The 15,348-nt window shown below is 48.4% G+C and overlaps 1 protein-coding gene across 1 annotated transcript; it reads left to right on the top strand.

The window, feature by feature from the left end:
• The first annotated feature begins 5,729 nt into the window (after nucleotides 1-5,729).
• Atp6v1e2 (ATPase H+ transporting V1 subunit E2) lies at nucleotides 5,730-9,109 on the top strand. The gene is made up of 2 exons (XM_021218404.2): nucleotides 5,730-5,807; nucleotides 8,147-9,109. Exon 2 carries the CDS (start codon nucleotides 8,248-8,250, stop codon nucleotides 8,926-8,928), a length of 681 nt encoding a protein of 226 aa, XP_021074063.1. The 5' UTR covers nucleotides 5,730-5,807; nucleotides 8,147-8,247; the 3' UTR covers nucleotides 8,929-9,109.
• Nucleotides 9,110-15,348: the final 6,239 nt, after the last annotated feature.

The following is a 15,348-nucleotide window of genomic DNA, read 5'->3' as shown; positions in this document are numbered from 1 at the left end:
AGGAAAGGAAAGGAAAGGAAAGGAAAGGAAAGGAAAGGAAAGGAAAGGAAAGGAAAGGGGAAATAGCTCTCCTCCCACTACCTGAAGAGACCCTGGACATTGGATATGCTTGGGACAATGTGGAATAGACATTTATATTCTCTTCCTTGCAAACCAGAACCCTCCCTGTGCTAGAGGTTGGGCTGCGTCTCTGAAAAGACACATGAGGAGAGTGAATTTGGTGACAGAGCAGTGTTTGCTCCTGACATGACACTTAAGGCTGTGGGCTAATAACAGGCGTGGCTGCCATGTGTCTCTGAGGCTAAATTCTTGTCTTCCTTCCTTCCCAACTCCATTCTCAGCTTGCAGGCTAGACTCTCAGACATGCCCTGGAGACTTCCTCATGACCCTGGTCCACTTCCCAACAGGTGGTTAGAGGAGTCTGGTTCTGTGAAGGTCAGAGGGAGGGACCTTAGGGCTGAGGCCAGGAAAGCTACGCTTTGCAATATCAACCTCACACAGCACTCTCCAAAGCTTGTTCAAAGTTTGCTTTTTTTTTTTTTTTTTTTTTTTTTTTTTTTTTTTTTTTTTTTTTTTGTCCTTTTCAGTTCCATTGTGAGGGTGGCAGACTATCATCAACATCTCTCATTTACAGATGGGACATCCGACCCTGCGCTGTCACGACACAAACTACAGTCGCCTAGAAAGAGGCATCTCAATTACTGACCTGCAGATGGTTTTTAGAAGAAGCTAAGTTGTGGATGCCTAATGTAAATTATTTTAGGAGAAATGTTTCCTGTCCTTGGCTGGCTCACTCTTCCTTTTTCTGCATGGCCCCTACAGGCGTCTCACTTCCTGCAGCCTGGATCAGAACTTGCTCAGCCACTGGGATGAAGTCTCCAAGACTCGCTGTCAGTCTATGCTTTTCAGACACGTTCTCTCCAGGAGTGGGCTCTCCGACTTTCTCCCCTTCCAGCTTGCTCCTGAGAGAGAACACAGTGGCATGTGGTTCCTGCTGTCCCCCAGCCTCACCCGCAGCCTAGCCCCTCTCCCCTGTGAGGGCACATCCAAGGGTCAAATCTGATAGTTTGTATCTCTCTTCCTCTTTCATTCCTGATAGCGTGTTTCTCATTCCAGGCTTCATCTGTGCACACCGCCTAACTGCTTTATCACCTTCTGCCCCTAACCCTGCCACTACCTGGGGGATATTCCTAGACCAGTGTTTGGGCAAATTACAACCCAATTTGGAAGCCACAGGGTCTGTCACTCAACTGAAACCTATAGCTGTGTTGTCTGTGCTTCACCTTTCTCTATCTCCTATCTCACCTCCTGTGGCAGGTACCTTTCCACACATTGTAGCCAGAGGCCTTCCTGGGCAGCTCAAGTCACTCCTAAAACCTGGGTCTTCCAAGAGGGTAGTGTGGAATAGCCTGACGTGAGTAGCCTGGGCTGTCACCTGAGACTGCGACGACCCAATCCATGCTGCCATGCTGCTGTTATGTCTGAATCGGTGGCCCCGCAGCAGCATCATCGAGAGTCTGTGTCAATGTTTGTGGCTCCTGACCCACCCACCAAAAGCCATGTGGATACCCCTGGTCTGGACTGCTGCCTGGGCCATGTTGATGTCTCAGAACTGCATAGACCTGCCCCTTGCCCCTCATCTGTCTGAGCAGTGCAGAAGAGCCCGGCCCTGGTGGCATGGGTGCAGGAGAATTGATGGGCTGACCAACTCAGCTACCACCCGGGTCCAGATCCAGGGCTTTGAGTTGGCCTGCCACAACATCTACCCTATCTATGAACTGCTGGAGCGAGTGCAGACGCTGGTTCTGCAGATCCAAAGCTGCAGGATCTCCATGACACAGGGCAACAACAGAATATCTAAGAGGAGTCCCGGGGAGGATCCAGTATGGAAGCACAGCAGAAGCCAGAGGCCTTGAACCAGACCAATGACTCGTTACAATGAACATTTGCAGTGAAGCAAAAGAATGTAATGTGGGCAAATCACAGCTTCCATTCGAGATTTTGTTGTTGTTTTTGTTTTATTATTATTGTTTATATTTCTTTGCGTTTTCTTTTGGGGGAGGGGAGGTTTCAAGGGCAGAGGGCAGACATGGAGGGACAGAGAGATGAATAGAATTGGGGTGCATGATGTGAAAGCCATAAAGAACCAATAGAAAGGAGGGGGGAGAGGAAGGGGGGAGGGAGGGAGAGAGAGAATTGGTCTCTATGAAGTCTTGACCATTCCTATCAATTTGGATACATTCTCAATTGTGACTTCTACCCATGTCCTATCTTTTCCAGGTGACTTACTCCAAATTAAGGCACTCTACTGGATCCCCTGGAATCTCATTTTGGGGGGTAGGGGTCTGAGTGTCTCTAAAGGTCTGCACATCCTTACATTTACACTCGTCCTCTTGCCTCCCCTGGTGTTTACTGCCAACACCCAAATGTTTGAAACCATGCACTTGAAGGCCTGAGCTGTCTGCAGGGCCTCACACTAACAGAGCCTGGGATGAACTTGGGAGGGGACTGGGCCTAGAGCCTTCCATTCATGTAGCTCTATGACATTGCTGAGGCTTAGCCCTCTGGTCTGGGATTTCCAGCTTACAAATCGAGTCTCCCATCACACCAAGGCTTGGGGAGCCAGAGCTGGCATATTGCCAATTTCTGTTACCTATCCCTGCACAGTGGCTCACACACTGCTCAGCCAGTATTTGCTGAAAGACAGAGAAGGGGATTCCCCTCCCACCATGTATTTAATTATGAAACCCCCCAAAGGATTTCTTAAATTTCTTCACCTACTTCCTGGGCTCTACATGTTGCCCCATGCTTCAAGCCCTGGGAAACCCCCTTCCTTTTGTTACTTGGCAATCCCCACGTGTCTGGAGACTGGAGGCTGGTCCTGCTTCCCTTTTGAAGGGGTAAAAAGACCATGCCATGGGCATCTGCACTCAGGCATGCTTACGGGCACAGCTGGAATGAAGGATGGATGCTTCGGGGCCTGGGCGAGGCTCCTGCCTTCCTCTTGGGTGCAGATTGCCTCACTCTCCTAGGATGGCCACGGCATCACATGGGTGAAGGCCTAAAGAAAAAGAGACTCCCAAGCTTAGACTTCCTCCTAGGACCTTTCCCATACCCACAAATACAAAATCATGAATTCTGAAACGTCTCCTCCATGGTCACAATAGGGCCTTCTGCAGGGGCTGTCAATATTCCTTGTTAAAAGATTAATTTCTTTCTTTTGTGCATTGGTGTGAACATGCCATGCACATGATCTGAAGGCAGGGGACAACTTGTGGGAGGCTGCTCTCTGCTTCCATCATGTGGCTTTTAGGGACTGAGCTCAGGTCATCAGGTTTGGTGGCAAGCAGCTTTACCTACTGAGGTATCTTGGAGGCCCTTGACATTTCCTTTTTTTGTTTGTTTGGTTGGTTGGTTGGTTTTTTTTGAGACAGGGTTTCTCTGTATAGCCCTGGCTGTCCTGGAATTCACTTTGTAGACCAGGCTGGTCTCAAACTCAGAAATCCGCCTGCCTCTGCTTGACCTGAGCAATAGTTACCAAATATTTGCCTGACAATAATTCATTAAACTGCACGTTTGCATCATTTGAATTCCGTGTGCTTTTTCTGAATGTATGTTGTGTTTTGCAATGTAAGAAGATGAGAGAGAGAGAGAGAGAGAGAGAGAGAGAGAGAGAGAGAGAGAGAGAGTGAGAGAGTGAGAGAGTGAGTGAACTTTTTTTCCTGACTCCAAGTTCAATCACAGTGAAGAATCATCCATTTGATGGGGTCCCCCGGCCTGGGCTCAGCTCTGAGTTGTCACTGTCCCCACTGAGACACAAACACTTCCACACAAAATAAGTTAATTTTTAAACAAGGAATGTTGACTGCACTGCAGTTGTCCTTACTGTGACTGTGGAGGGCCCACTTCAGAATTCGTGATTTTGTATTTGTGGGTGTCATTTTAAAGAAGAGCCCAGAGGCCCAAGAAGCAGTGTGACTCAAACTAGTTCTGAAAGTAAAAGTGAGATTTAGTTAAGTGGACATTTTACTTGAGGGAACAGTGTGAGCAAACATCAAAAATAGATATGTGAACAAAGATGTAAACACAAGGGTTTTAACTAGAGTTCTGTTCACAACAAAAACGAGATACTTATAATCCAGTGAAGGGCCATTTAATACACTTTCAAATGCCTGTGTGCTAAAACAGTACTATTAAAATTGTATCTTCAGAGAATATTTAATGGAATATAGAAATGCTTATTTTATACTTTTAAGTGAAAAGGATATTAAATTGCCTATTGAGGCAGAGGCAGGCGGATTTCTGAGTTCGAGACCAGCCTGGACTACAAAGTGAGTTCCAGGACAGCCAGGGCTATACAGAGAAACCCTGTGAACTGAACTTGTGCATTTGGGGTCTGAAGCAGCACAGAGCCCCTGCTACTGTGTATGGGGTAGATGCTGGGAGGTATGTCTGCCACAGAGATGTAATCTGCTGCCCCAGCCCCAACGTGAGCAAATTGCACTTCCAAGGCCTTGTGTAAAAGCAGTCATGAGGTTTCTCAGTTTGGTTTGCTGTTTTGCTTAAATCACAGGCCCATGTGAGCTCATAATCTCTGTCCCAGACAGACAGAAAGTTACATCTGCCAGACACGTGACATGGATACCGAGTTCCTGTAGACACATTTGCTCCAGCCCCGAATTTCAGCCCAGCCCATCCAGGCCTGAATTTCAGCCCAGTCTACCCCACAGCCGCTTCCAAGTCCAGTAACAATGAACGCCGGTGCCCAGGGAGAAAGCCTCGAGATTTGTGGACTGCGGCATCAGGAAGGGGGATTGCAACTAGCTACGAGATGATCCACCCTCACCCCCAAACCAGGGCCTCGGAATTCGGAACTTGACCCACTATCTCTGAGAGTCTGGCTGTGTCTGGACGGGGGACAAGGGCACCGAGACATGTTAGAAGAGTCCGTGAACTCCAGACAAGGCTACTAAGTTTAACAAGGAGGCCAAGCTAATGAGAGTCAGGTCTGCTCTAGATCCTTTATTTTCAAACTGGGGCTGCGATGTGGAGCGGTAAATCCAAGCAGGGTTGCCCGAGGCAATTGGTGTCCACTGACTCCGCGCACCTCTATGATAAACCCTCCCTTTCATTTAAGCAAAGGCCACGCTATGTAGATGCTGTCACGTTCCATTATACTCCTGAGGAAGCTGGGGAGGGGGATCGGAGCTGCTTCAGAAAAATCACATGAGTGGTCAGTGAAGGGGGGGTGTGTGTCTTCAGGCGGCCTCACTGGGGAACCCGCACGGTGGACTGTCTGGGCATGGAGAAATACCTCCACCATGAAAAGAAGCCCAGCAGCCTGTGATAGGAGTGGATCTCTTAAAGACCATCTGGTGAATTGTCGTTAGAACTCTTTCTCATTAAACGGCCTTCCGATTTGGCTCCACAGGCCAAATGAGAGAGGCCATGACCCACCAGCATGGCAGCTGTATTTTTCATTGGTAAATTAATAAACTGGCTGACTGGGTCTGTAAACATGTCAGTTAAGGGAAGCTCACCCCAGCCAGAGTAGGGCCAACTCTGTGCCTACTTAATTGAGATTCTGAGCCCAGCCACAAGGGACCCTCCCTCGGACTCTTTGTGGCAGAGCTGGCCAGCCCTCCGAATGGGTAGACTGGCTCTGTGAATTCGAGCTGCCCGGTCAGACGGCCTTAATCATCTGTTCAGAAGGGTCCGCAGTGCCAGGTTCCAGTGAGCGTTCCAAATTCCACATTCTGTGTCAGACACCCGGCGCCAGACGAAAGGCAGCTCCTGGCATGGAAGCGGTAAGGGCTCACCTGGGGTGTCTCTTCCTCCACCCCCCCCCCGGGTGTCCGACATTTCACACCCCTTACCCTTCATCTGCGGTGGCTCCCAAAGCTGGTGACCATTGGAGTTACTCGGGGAGCCTTTTAAAACTCATTTCATTGGCCTGTCTTGTGTAGGAGCAGGGAGTGTTTTTGCTCTAGTGACAACAAAAAACAAAGCTTAGTTTTCAAAAGTATACCTCCAAATAACATGAGATAAATAATATGCTTTTCAGAAAAATTATTTTATTTAGGAACTTGCTATGTAGCTCTACTCAGCCTGGGACTTACTCTGTAGGAAAGGCTGGCATTAGATTCGCAGAGATCTGCCTGCCTCTGCCCACCACGAGCTGGGATTAGAGGCATGAGCTACCATGCCTGGCCATTTTGAGAATTTAAAACTACATGAATGTGTATCAGGCACAGGTGTGAAGGAAAACTAAAGGAAACTGACCAGAGGCGGGTCTTCCACCATGTGCATCCTGTGGATTGCACTCAGGTCCTCAGGCTTGATGGCAAGTGCTGTCACCCACAGATCCCATCTTAGTAGTCCTGTGTATGCCTTGAATATCTTTTTAACTCAATTGTTCTTTAGCTCTAAAATCTATTTTGTTCTTTTTATATTTTGGATATTCTCATTTTGTTCAGATATTTTCCTGAGTCTGACGAGACTTTTTGAGTTTTAAACCAATTTGTTTGATAATTTCCTATGTGTACATAATACGTTCTGTTCACGGGTATCCCTTCACCCTCACGCACCCCCACACCTCCCACTGTGCCTCCTGTCCTCTCACCAAAGCTTCACCATATTTTCTTGACTTTTTGTTCTGTTGATTTTGTTTTGTTTTGTGTTGTGACCCACTGGGGTTAACCAGGTCACTCATGTGGGTGTGGATGGAGTGATGTCACTTGTGGGTAGCTGCATTACTAAAGAAATGACTTTCTGTCCTGTAGCAGCTCAGGCTTCCACTAGCTTCCCTGGGTGTGTGGGACCCCACTGAGCCCTCCTCTGTCTAGGACTGAATGCTCATGAGTTCAGTCTGCTGTGGGCCCCGTGCATGCAACTAGAGCTGTTGTAAGCTCCCTAGTGCCATGGCCGTCTCACGCCCGTGGGACAGCATTTTATGACCCGAGTAGGGAAGATCTTTTTACTTCTTCTGTTTTCATTTTTTGGTTTTTTGTTTATTTGGTTTTGTAGGGGTTTGTGTGTGTGTGTGTGTGTGTGTTTTGTTTGTTTTTGGTGTGCAAGGATAAAAGCCAGGGTCAAGTGTGTATTAAGCAAATATTCTACTACTGAATTTTACCCCCAGTCTTAGATTTTCCTCCTCCTCTTCCTCTCCTTCCTTCTCTTCCTCTCCTTCCTCCTGCTCCTCCTCCTGCTCCATTACCACTGGAGGAGGATGTGTATTTGACAGGGGTCTGTGAATGAGGAGGATGTGCACACATCGTTGTCACACATTCACAGAGACCACCTTTATGAGGGTTCTAGGGATCAAACACGGGTTCTCAGGATTGTTTGTAAGCACACTTACCCTAGCCTTGACGTCTTTTTAACACTGGCAGAGACTTTGATGACAACAGTGTATGAGGAGCAGGAGGTATGGTGTGAGTCCTTCAAACACAGACTTCTTAAAGGTCTACCGGCTGATTGAAATATACACAGAAACTTGGACACCATTCCTGGTGAAAGACTGCCTTCACCCCACACCTCTCCCCAGAGTGCTTTTTCCCACTTAGCCATACTCTTATGTCATAACAGGTTTTGTGAAGCCTCCTGCCTCCAAGCAGTCTTCCCGGATTGAGCCCTGCATTACCAGGTTCTCATGATTTCCCTCAGTCCTTCTCATCCCATGATGCGTTCATTGATTTTTTTTTAATCTTTGGATATTTTTATTTTGTATTTGAATTTTTTTATTTTGTATTTATGGGGGACTTGTTTGTATATATGTCTGTGTGGTAGTGCCTGCAGAGGTTGTAACGGCTGAGTCTTCTCTCCAACCCCAGGCTGAGACATTCTCTATGCCTAGGTATTGATTTGGTATTTACACTCCACTGACTTCCTACCTGAGTCTTAGGTTCATTGCTGCCTAGACAACTCTGGACTAGAATGGCCCTGACTTTCGGCTATTGGGTAACAGTGAGTGAAAAGTGAACGGCAGAGGGTGAAGCTTGGGTTTCTCAGGATTGACTTCCTACAAATCACTTCGCATCTCTGGATGTTGGTTAATGTATCTACAAACCGAGGGCTATCGAGACAGTTTCCGGCCTTCTTCCCTTCACACTCGGATTTCTCCTTTTCTCCTCTGTGTTCTGCACAGGGAGGGAGCAGATATTAACCACACCCTGGAAACTCGGTTCCACATTGAAGACACCAGAAAGCCCACGGGCCCTCCCTCTGCCCCTGTTTCTGAGAGCAGCCATGGCCCTGACTGACATGGATGTGCAGAAGCAAATCAAGCACATGATGGCGTTCATCGAGCAGGAAGCCAACGAGAAGGCGGAGGAGATAGACGCCAAGGCAGAGGAAGAGTTCAACATTGAGAAAGGCCGCCTGGTGCAGACCCAGCGGCTGAAGATCATGGATTATTTTGAGAAGAAGGAGAAACAGATCGAGCAGCAGAAAAAAATTCAGCTGTCCACCATGAGGAACCAGGCTCGCATAACGGTCCTGAGAGCCCGAGACAATCTCGTCTTAGAATTGCTCAAGGATGCCAAGATGAGACTCAGCAGAGTCGTGTCGGATGAAGAAATCTACCAGGACCTGCTGGATAAGCTCGTGCTCCAAGCCTTGCTCCGGCTGCTGGAGCCTGTGATGATTGTCCGATGCAGGCCACAGGACCTCCGCCTGGTGGAGTCTGCGGTGCTAAGAGCCATCCCTCAGTACATGAGGCTCTGCCAGAAGCATTTGGAGGTGCAGGTTGACCAAACTGAACACTTGCCTTCCAATGCTGCTGGAGGGGTGGAGGTCTACAGCAGCAATCAGAAAATAAAGGTTTGCAATACCCTGGAAAGTCGACTGAATCTCGCGGCCATGCAGAAGATGCCAGAGATACGGGGGATTCTCTTTGGTGACAACATGAACAGAAAGTTCTTTACATGAGGCTCCGGGATGGGGAGCCTGGGCTAAACTGCAGAGTCTTCAAAGTCTAAGTCATTTGGACAAAGGGAACTGGGGTGGGGGTGGGGGGTGTCACCTTCCTCTGCAGTCATTTCCTAGCTTTGAATAGCTAAGAGTGTTATACTCTGTTAACTTTGGAATAAATCCCAAATTATGTTCAGAAGTCAACTTGTAGTCCATCTATCTGTCTTGACAGTTTCTGGGGCATTTCAAAGTCTGGAATGGAGGTGTCTGTCAGCTTTGTCTGAGGTGAGATGTGCATTGTACCTTTGACCCAGGCATCTGAAGCTCTAAGCTTATTCAGATAGGAAGTGTGCGTGTCCTCTTGCTTCGGGTGCAGTAACTTGGGACTATGGGATGTAATGAGCGTCAGCATCAGCACCATGGCTGTGTCTGGTACACCTCCCCCAGGCTCATGCTCGGAAAACCACCAGGCAATCAGAAACTGCACTCGCAGTTTAACATCCCTGAGGCCACTGCCTTGAGCTTTCTGAGGTTATCTCTGGAGCTGTGTCGTAGAGGAGAGGCTGCATTGGGAAACGGGGGTATGTACCACGGGTCTCAAGCCTTGGCTTATGCACACTACTGATCCCAGATGCCCACCTGTATTCCTGAAATCTGTCCTTGGCTTGTCTGTCCCATCTCCCTGGTGCCCTGAAGCCCAGCCTTCCACATCACCAGCTAACATTCCACCTCTCTGACCCCGTAGGCACGGTGGGTCAGAGGAAGATGTGCATGTTCTCTGGCATTCAAAGGCTACAGTGGTAGAACGATCTCAGCTCAGGCTCAGTGTGATGGGAAAGAGAACCAAGAAGCTGCCAAAGTATCAAGTATTAAGAATGGAGGCAGACTCCTCAGGAATGTTGAAGGGTGTGCCTGTGACCTGCAGAGAATCCCTACTCCTGCTTGAATACTCCCCTGTGGGATTTGGGCGATCTCTCCCAACAGCTTGAAGTGCTTTCTGGGAGAAGCCAAAAAACACAGATCGTGGTCATTTTTGATTACACGTGGGTATTATGTAGCAAAAAATGAGTAAGTGGGGCTGGGGATGGAGACAGCTTGGTAGTTAGGAGCACTTGTTGCTCTTTCAGAGGAAAGCCCCAGCTCAGTTCCCAGGTCCCAGTGGTGGCTTATAATTGCTCACCTCTCACTCCAGTTCCAGGGGATCCAGTTCCTTACAGCCTTTGCAGGCACCAGGTACACATGGGGTACACACATCTGTGAGACAAACGCTCATAAGTGAATAGTAAAATCTCTGCTGATTCAGGAAGACATCAACTAATAAACATAAAGAGCAGAGAAAACAAGGAAGAAAGCACTTCCCACAGCACCACACTTTCTTCACTTTTATTTTACACTGGACCCCACGCGTTCTGTATTTAGTTCTGGGTGGGTATGTGTGCTTTCAGGTTGAATCTGTGTATATGCCATTGATTAAAAGGTTTGGAACAGAAGAAACTCCGAACAACTTTCCAGGGTAAATGCTTATGCCCAGGGGTCTGGTTCGAACCGTGTACTGAATAGAAGGCCGGTGAGACTCAAACACAACTCTGGGGTCAGGTTATTAGTAAGCTGGGGTGCTTCACAGGACACAGAGGCAGAAATCTCATGGAACCTCAGGAAAGGGCTAGAATTACAGCTCACAAAATCACTTGAATCTTTTATCTCCTAAGTCCCATCTCCATGTCTCCATGTTCTGCCACATTCTCTTTCTCACAGTTGCCATGCTACGAGTGACTGCTTGCTCCTCCTCCTCCCCCTCCCCCTCCCCCTCCTCCTCCTCCTCCTCCTTTTCCTTCTCCTCCTCTTTCTCCTCCTCTGCCTCTCCTCTTCCTCCTCTCCCTCTCCCCTTCCTCCTCCTTTTCCTCCTCCTCCTCCCTCCTCCTCCTCCTCCTCCTCCTCTCCCTCCCCTTCTTCTTCCTCCTCCTCCTCCATGTCCCTTCAGGAATGCCCTGACATCTCCCCAGTTCCCAACCACAAGAACTGCATCCCCTTGAGGGGTCGTGATGTGCTGGCTCCTCTTCCCCACCCGTCGCGTCTCTTCTCCCACAGCCTGCCTTCCAGACAAGGCTCCTCTTCATTCTCCCATTCTCCGTTTCCTGTTGCTTGTGGCTTTCGAATCTGGCATTGGGCAGCAGAGGAGGCTCCGAGTGAGTATTCATGGACATTCTGGATGGGGGCTCCAGGGTGTCTCTGTTCCATTCTGGCTTGTAAGAAGGAAAAAGGCTACGACTCAAGGGTCTGGGGAAAGGCATCTCTGGGGTATTCCAGAATCAGAGCTTGACGACACAACAACAACAACAACAAATTCTTCTCCACTGATCCCGGAAGAAGGGGTTGTAACATAGCAACTGAACTCAAGGAAGACTGTGTCTCCTGCTTTGCCTCTCACACTGATGCATCTGGGAGCTTCTGCACGCCTTCCTTTGATGGGCATGGCCTTGCTTTGCCCTGTGTGCACAGACTGAGGCTGTCAGGAGGGCCTGTGCCTGACCAGTGTCCTCCACAAGTGACATGGGAACTGCACATTCCAGCCTTTGGGTCTGCACAGCCTTGGTACTAACTTGACTCGGGTGGTAGACTTATCTCCTTGTGGAGCTCACAGTTCTATGTGCCCCACCCCAGGGTCTTCGCTTTAGAAGCGGGCACGCATGCATTTCATTAGTGGGTGGGCACTCTTCATTAGCAATCGCCTCCTGCCCCAAAGAAAGTGTGTGCTTGGAGCAAACTGTGAGAACCATGACAGTCAGCACAACTCTCCCACCACGTTCCCCTCATTAGCGCCTCCGCCTGAGGTGTGAGGCAAGCTGTTGACTGCAGAGAGGATGTACCTAAAGTGACATGGGGGCCTGTGGAGACTCCTCCCACGGATGGGAGCTGGGGAGTGTTAGAGGCACCAGCAGCTCTTACCACCACCACCACCACCACAGATGTGTGCTTCAGCCAGAGTTAGGTCTGTCAGCTGGCTGAGGAGGAAAATACATTCAGCTCTGCTCCCTGGAGAGCAGCAGAGATACAGTAGGGCTCTGGTGCTGACCCTGAAGCCATAGGCACCTTAGAAATGGGCTACCGGATTATTCTAGACCCAAACCACAGCCCCACTGGTACCTCTGAAGAGCTACTGTGGCTGGCGTCTTGCTAACTGCTTGGGGACATTGCTCTTTCCCCTTCCTATGCTTTCCCCAGCATATACCTTCATACTCCTTCAACCTCAGATCCCTCCCCTGAAGCTGCCCTCCCTTCTGACAGCAGAGGAAGGTATCCCAGCTTCCCCTCCCCCCTTCCTGCCCCTAGCTTTTGTTGTAAAGCAAAAGAAACCCCCAGCTTCTTGAGCCAAATCCTAGCTAGTGGGACTTGTCCTGCAGGGTGGCCCTCTTTTATGGGGAAGGTAGGGTACTTCTGCCTGAAGACACAGCTAAAGATCCACCCCCGGCTCTAAGATAACAGGCCTTCTGACTCTTGCCATCTCCTGAGAGAGATGAATGTGAACTCTCTCATCACTGGGCAATGAGCCTATGGAGGACCATACTGGGTTCATCCTGGAGGCTCCCAAACCCATGAAAACTTGTCCTGGAGGTTACAGGAGGTTCCAAGGTCCAGGACACCCAGCCAGCTTAATGTCTGCTTGCATTTGAAGTCCTGAGGAAGGAAGGAAGTCTGGTCAGGGTCATAACCTGCTGATACCTGCTGGTAACCTGGGATCCAGAACAAACTGTGTAGGAATTGAGCACCTTGGTGGTCAGCGGGTCAGATATGACAGTAAGGACATGGCCGTAGCTGGCACCACAGAGAGGGCTTCATTTATTTCACCCTCAGGAGGTCCTGAGCTCAGGTCAGTCACAATGAGGACCCACAGACCCCGGTGGTATCTGTGCAAGAGAGGGGTGACAGGGGGCCGCCAGGGAAGTACTGTGAGCCCAAAGGAACAGAGTGAGCAGGAAGGTTTGCTCTGCCCACGGCACCTGACCCAGGGCTATCTCCCAGTGGGTACTGATGATCTCTGAGAAAGAAGGAAAGAGGAAAGGGAGAAAGGGAGGGAAGGAAAAGAAATGTAGATGTACAGATATGGGCACTGGGTAGGAGATCGTGGACAGAGGTTCTTGTTGCAGAGTCGCAAGAAACTTCCTGGACTAACCTAGTAACTCAGTTTCTGTCCCAATTTTCCTTTGGTAAGGCGGGAGAGAAATGCAGCTTCTCGCTGGGGTGATTTGACAGTAAAATGAAACAAAATAGAAAGCTCTGGAAAAAAAGCCAAAGAGAGATCTATGTGTTCCAAACCTTAACTCAGTGGAATTGTTTTTTTATTTCTGCATTATACAAGAAATAAGAACACATTATGGAAGTTCAGCATGATTAACAAGCCTTAAAACTTGGAGAGTTTAGTATTTGAAGTTTATAATTTGGCTATCCTTTTAAAGTTACCATATGCTCACTTTCCCTGCAGAATAAAAAATATATATCTTTAAATAGTTATGCACAATATATTTATTATACTTATCATTTTATACCTAGGTTTTCCACATGAAATCATGGGTCTTTGTAATTATCATTTTACTTGTTTGCTGGTTTGATTCAAGACAAGTTTTCTCTGTGTAGCCCTAGCATCCTGGAACTCCCTCTGTAGACCAGACTGGCCTTGAACTCAAAGAGATCTGCCTGCCTCTGCCTCTGAGTGCTGGGATTAAAGGCATGCGCCGCCACTGCCCGGCTGTACGTTTCATTTTCAATGTCCATAAACTATTGCAAGCAGCATGTTTCATAATTTAATGAACCCAGCAGAAACTGACAGCGGCGTTACCTTCAAAGTTTCATTTCTGTAAATAATTCTGTAACACATTTTTAAAATGTAAGATAGATCTGTACGTAGTATTTTGTCTAATTGTGCTACTGAGAGACACCATAGTAAAAATACAGAGATCTGCTTTTTGAGAAAGAGAGAGGGAGATTCTTGTAACGTTGGTTGGTCTCAAACTCACGGTGTAATCATAGCTGACCTTCAAATCCTAATGTTCCTGCCTCCACCTCCCAAGTGTTGGGAATACAAGCATGGACCACCACACCCTGCACCATTTCCTAAGTGTTTTTTGTGTGTGTGTGTGTGTGTGGGGGTCTCCTTTGACCATGCATGCACATCGCTGGCCTAACGGTGCACATGCGGTGTTATCATGTGACTTAAAATAGTTTTATTCGTTTACTTATTTTACCAGCTGCTATTGTGGTAAGCAGTAAGTGCCTGAGGGTCACGAGGTCAGAGTCTAGGAACCAAACTCAAAGCAAGATCTTGCCAGGGGAAGAATGAATAGGGTAGTCCATATGTGTGGGTGATGTCTGCTACTCCCCCGAGGCCAGAAGAGAGTGTCAGATCCTCGGGAACTGGACAAACAGTGGTCAGTCACCACGTAGGTGCTGAGAATAAAACCAGGGTTCTCTGGAAGAGCACCAATGCTCTTAGCTCTAGAGCCATTATTCCAGTCCTGAGGTCATCATTTATAGTGGCTTCCTAGTACTGTGCTGTTTTATATACTTCAGTTTATTTAATGTCACTGCATATTTTGTTTATCTTTGTAGAGCAGTGATTGTTGGGTACCTGAAGTTCTGTCCCAGTTTTAAGTATTTCCACCCTAGACTTGTGTTACTGGAATTAAAGAGGATCATAATCCTTAAGAGGCTGCTAAGGCATATGCTAAATTGCTTCATCAGAAGAGATTTTAAGATCAGGGCTCAAGCTTGGTTTTCAAACTGTAGCAGCCTTGGGCATTTTCATCCCTTTTCTCCCTTTTAAAGTTGTCAGGCCGGAAGGCATACACTTCAGATTCCTGAACTTTTGAGACGGTCCCTTGCTTGTGAAAGGGACCAGGGTATAGAAAAGGGAGGAGGAAGAGGAGGAGAAGGAGGAGGGAAGAGCAGGTTTGAATGTCATAAACGCCCTGTCTGAGTGTCTTAGTAATTGTATCACGGCTGACAGATGCAGCAGCGGTCACGTGGCATGAGCATGACCTCATAGCTCCGGGCCTGTGCCAAGGCCCAGCAGCTGTGGGAGGAGGGGAGGCAAGGTCGGCTGCATCACCCCAAGTTGGCAAGTTTCTTAAAGGAGGCTTGAGGGTCTGGGAACTCTTCTTTGTCCCCTGAGAGCAGAGGAAGGAGATGCTCCGATTTTTCTGATGGACCGGAAACTATGTTTCGCTGCTTCATTAGTAACTATTTGCTGCGTGCAGCTGGATGCCCAGCTCCGACTGCATGCCAATCTCTGTGCCAGGCGATTTGCCCATTTCCTCTCCCTGCTCTCTGATTATACACATCTTATTGCCCAGGAAATAGGATTGGAAACAGAATGAGAAAACTTTAGGTTCAAGCCAAGAAGTGAGGACAGGACTGGCAACTTCAGGCGCCCCACTCCCCCCC

This window comes from Mus pahari, chromosome 18 (assembly GCF_900095145.1).
Source record: "Mus pahari chromosome 18, PAHARI_EIJ_v1.1, whole genome shotgun sequence".
Lineage (NCBI taxonomy): Eukaryota > Metazoa > Chordata > Mammalia > Rodentia > Muridae > Mus > Mus pahari.
Note: the sequence above shows the minus strand (reverse complement) of the source record. Positions and strands in the feature narration are given on the sequence as shown.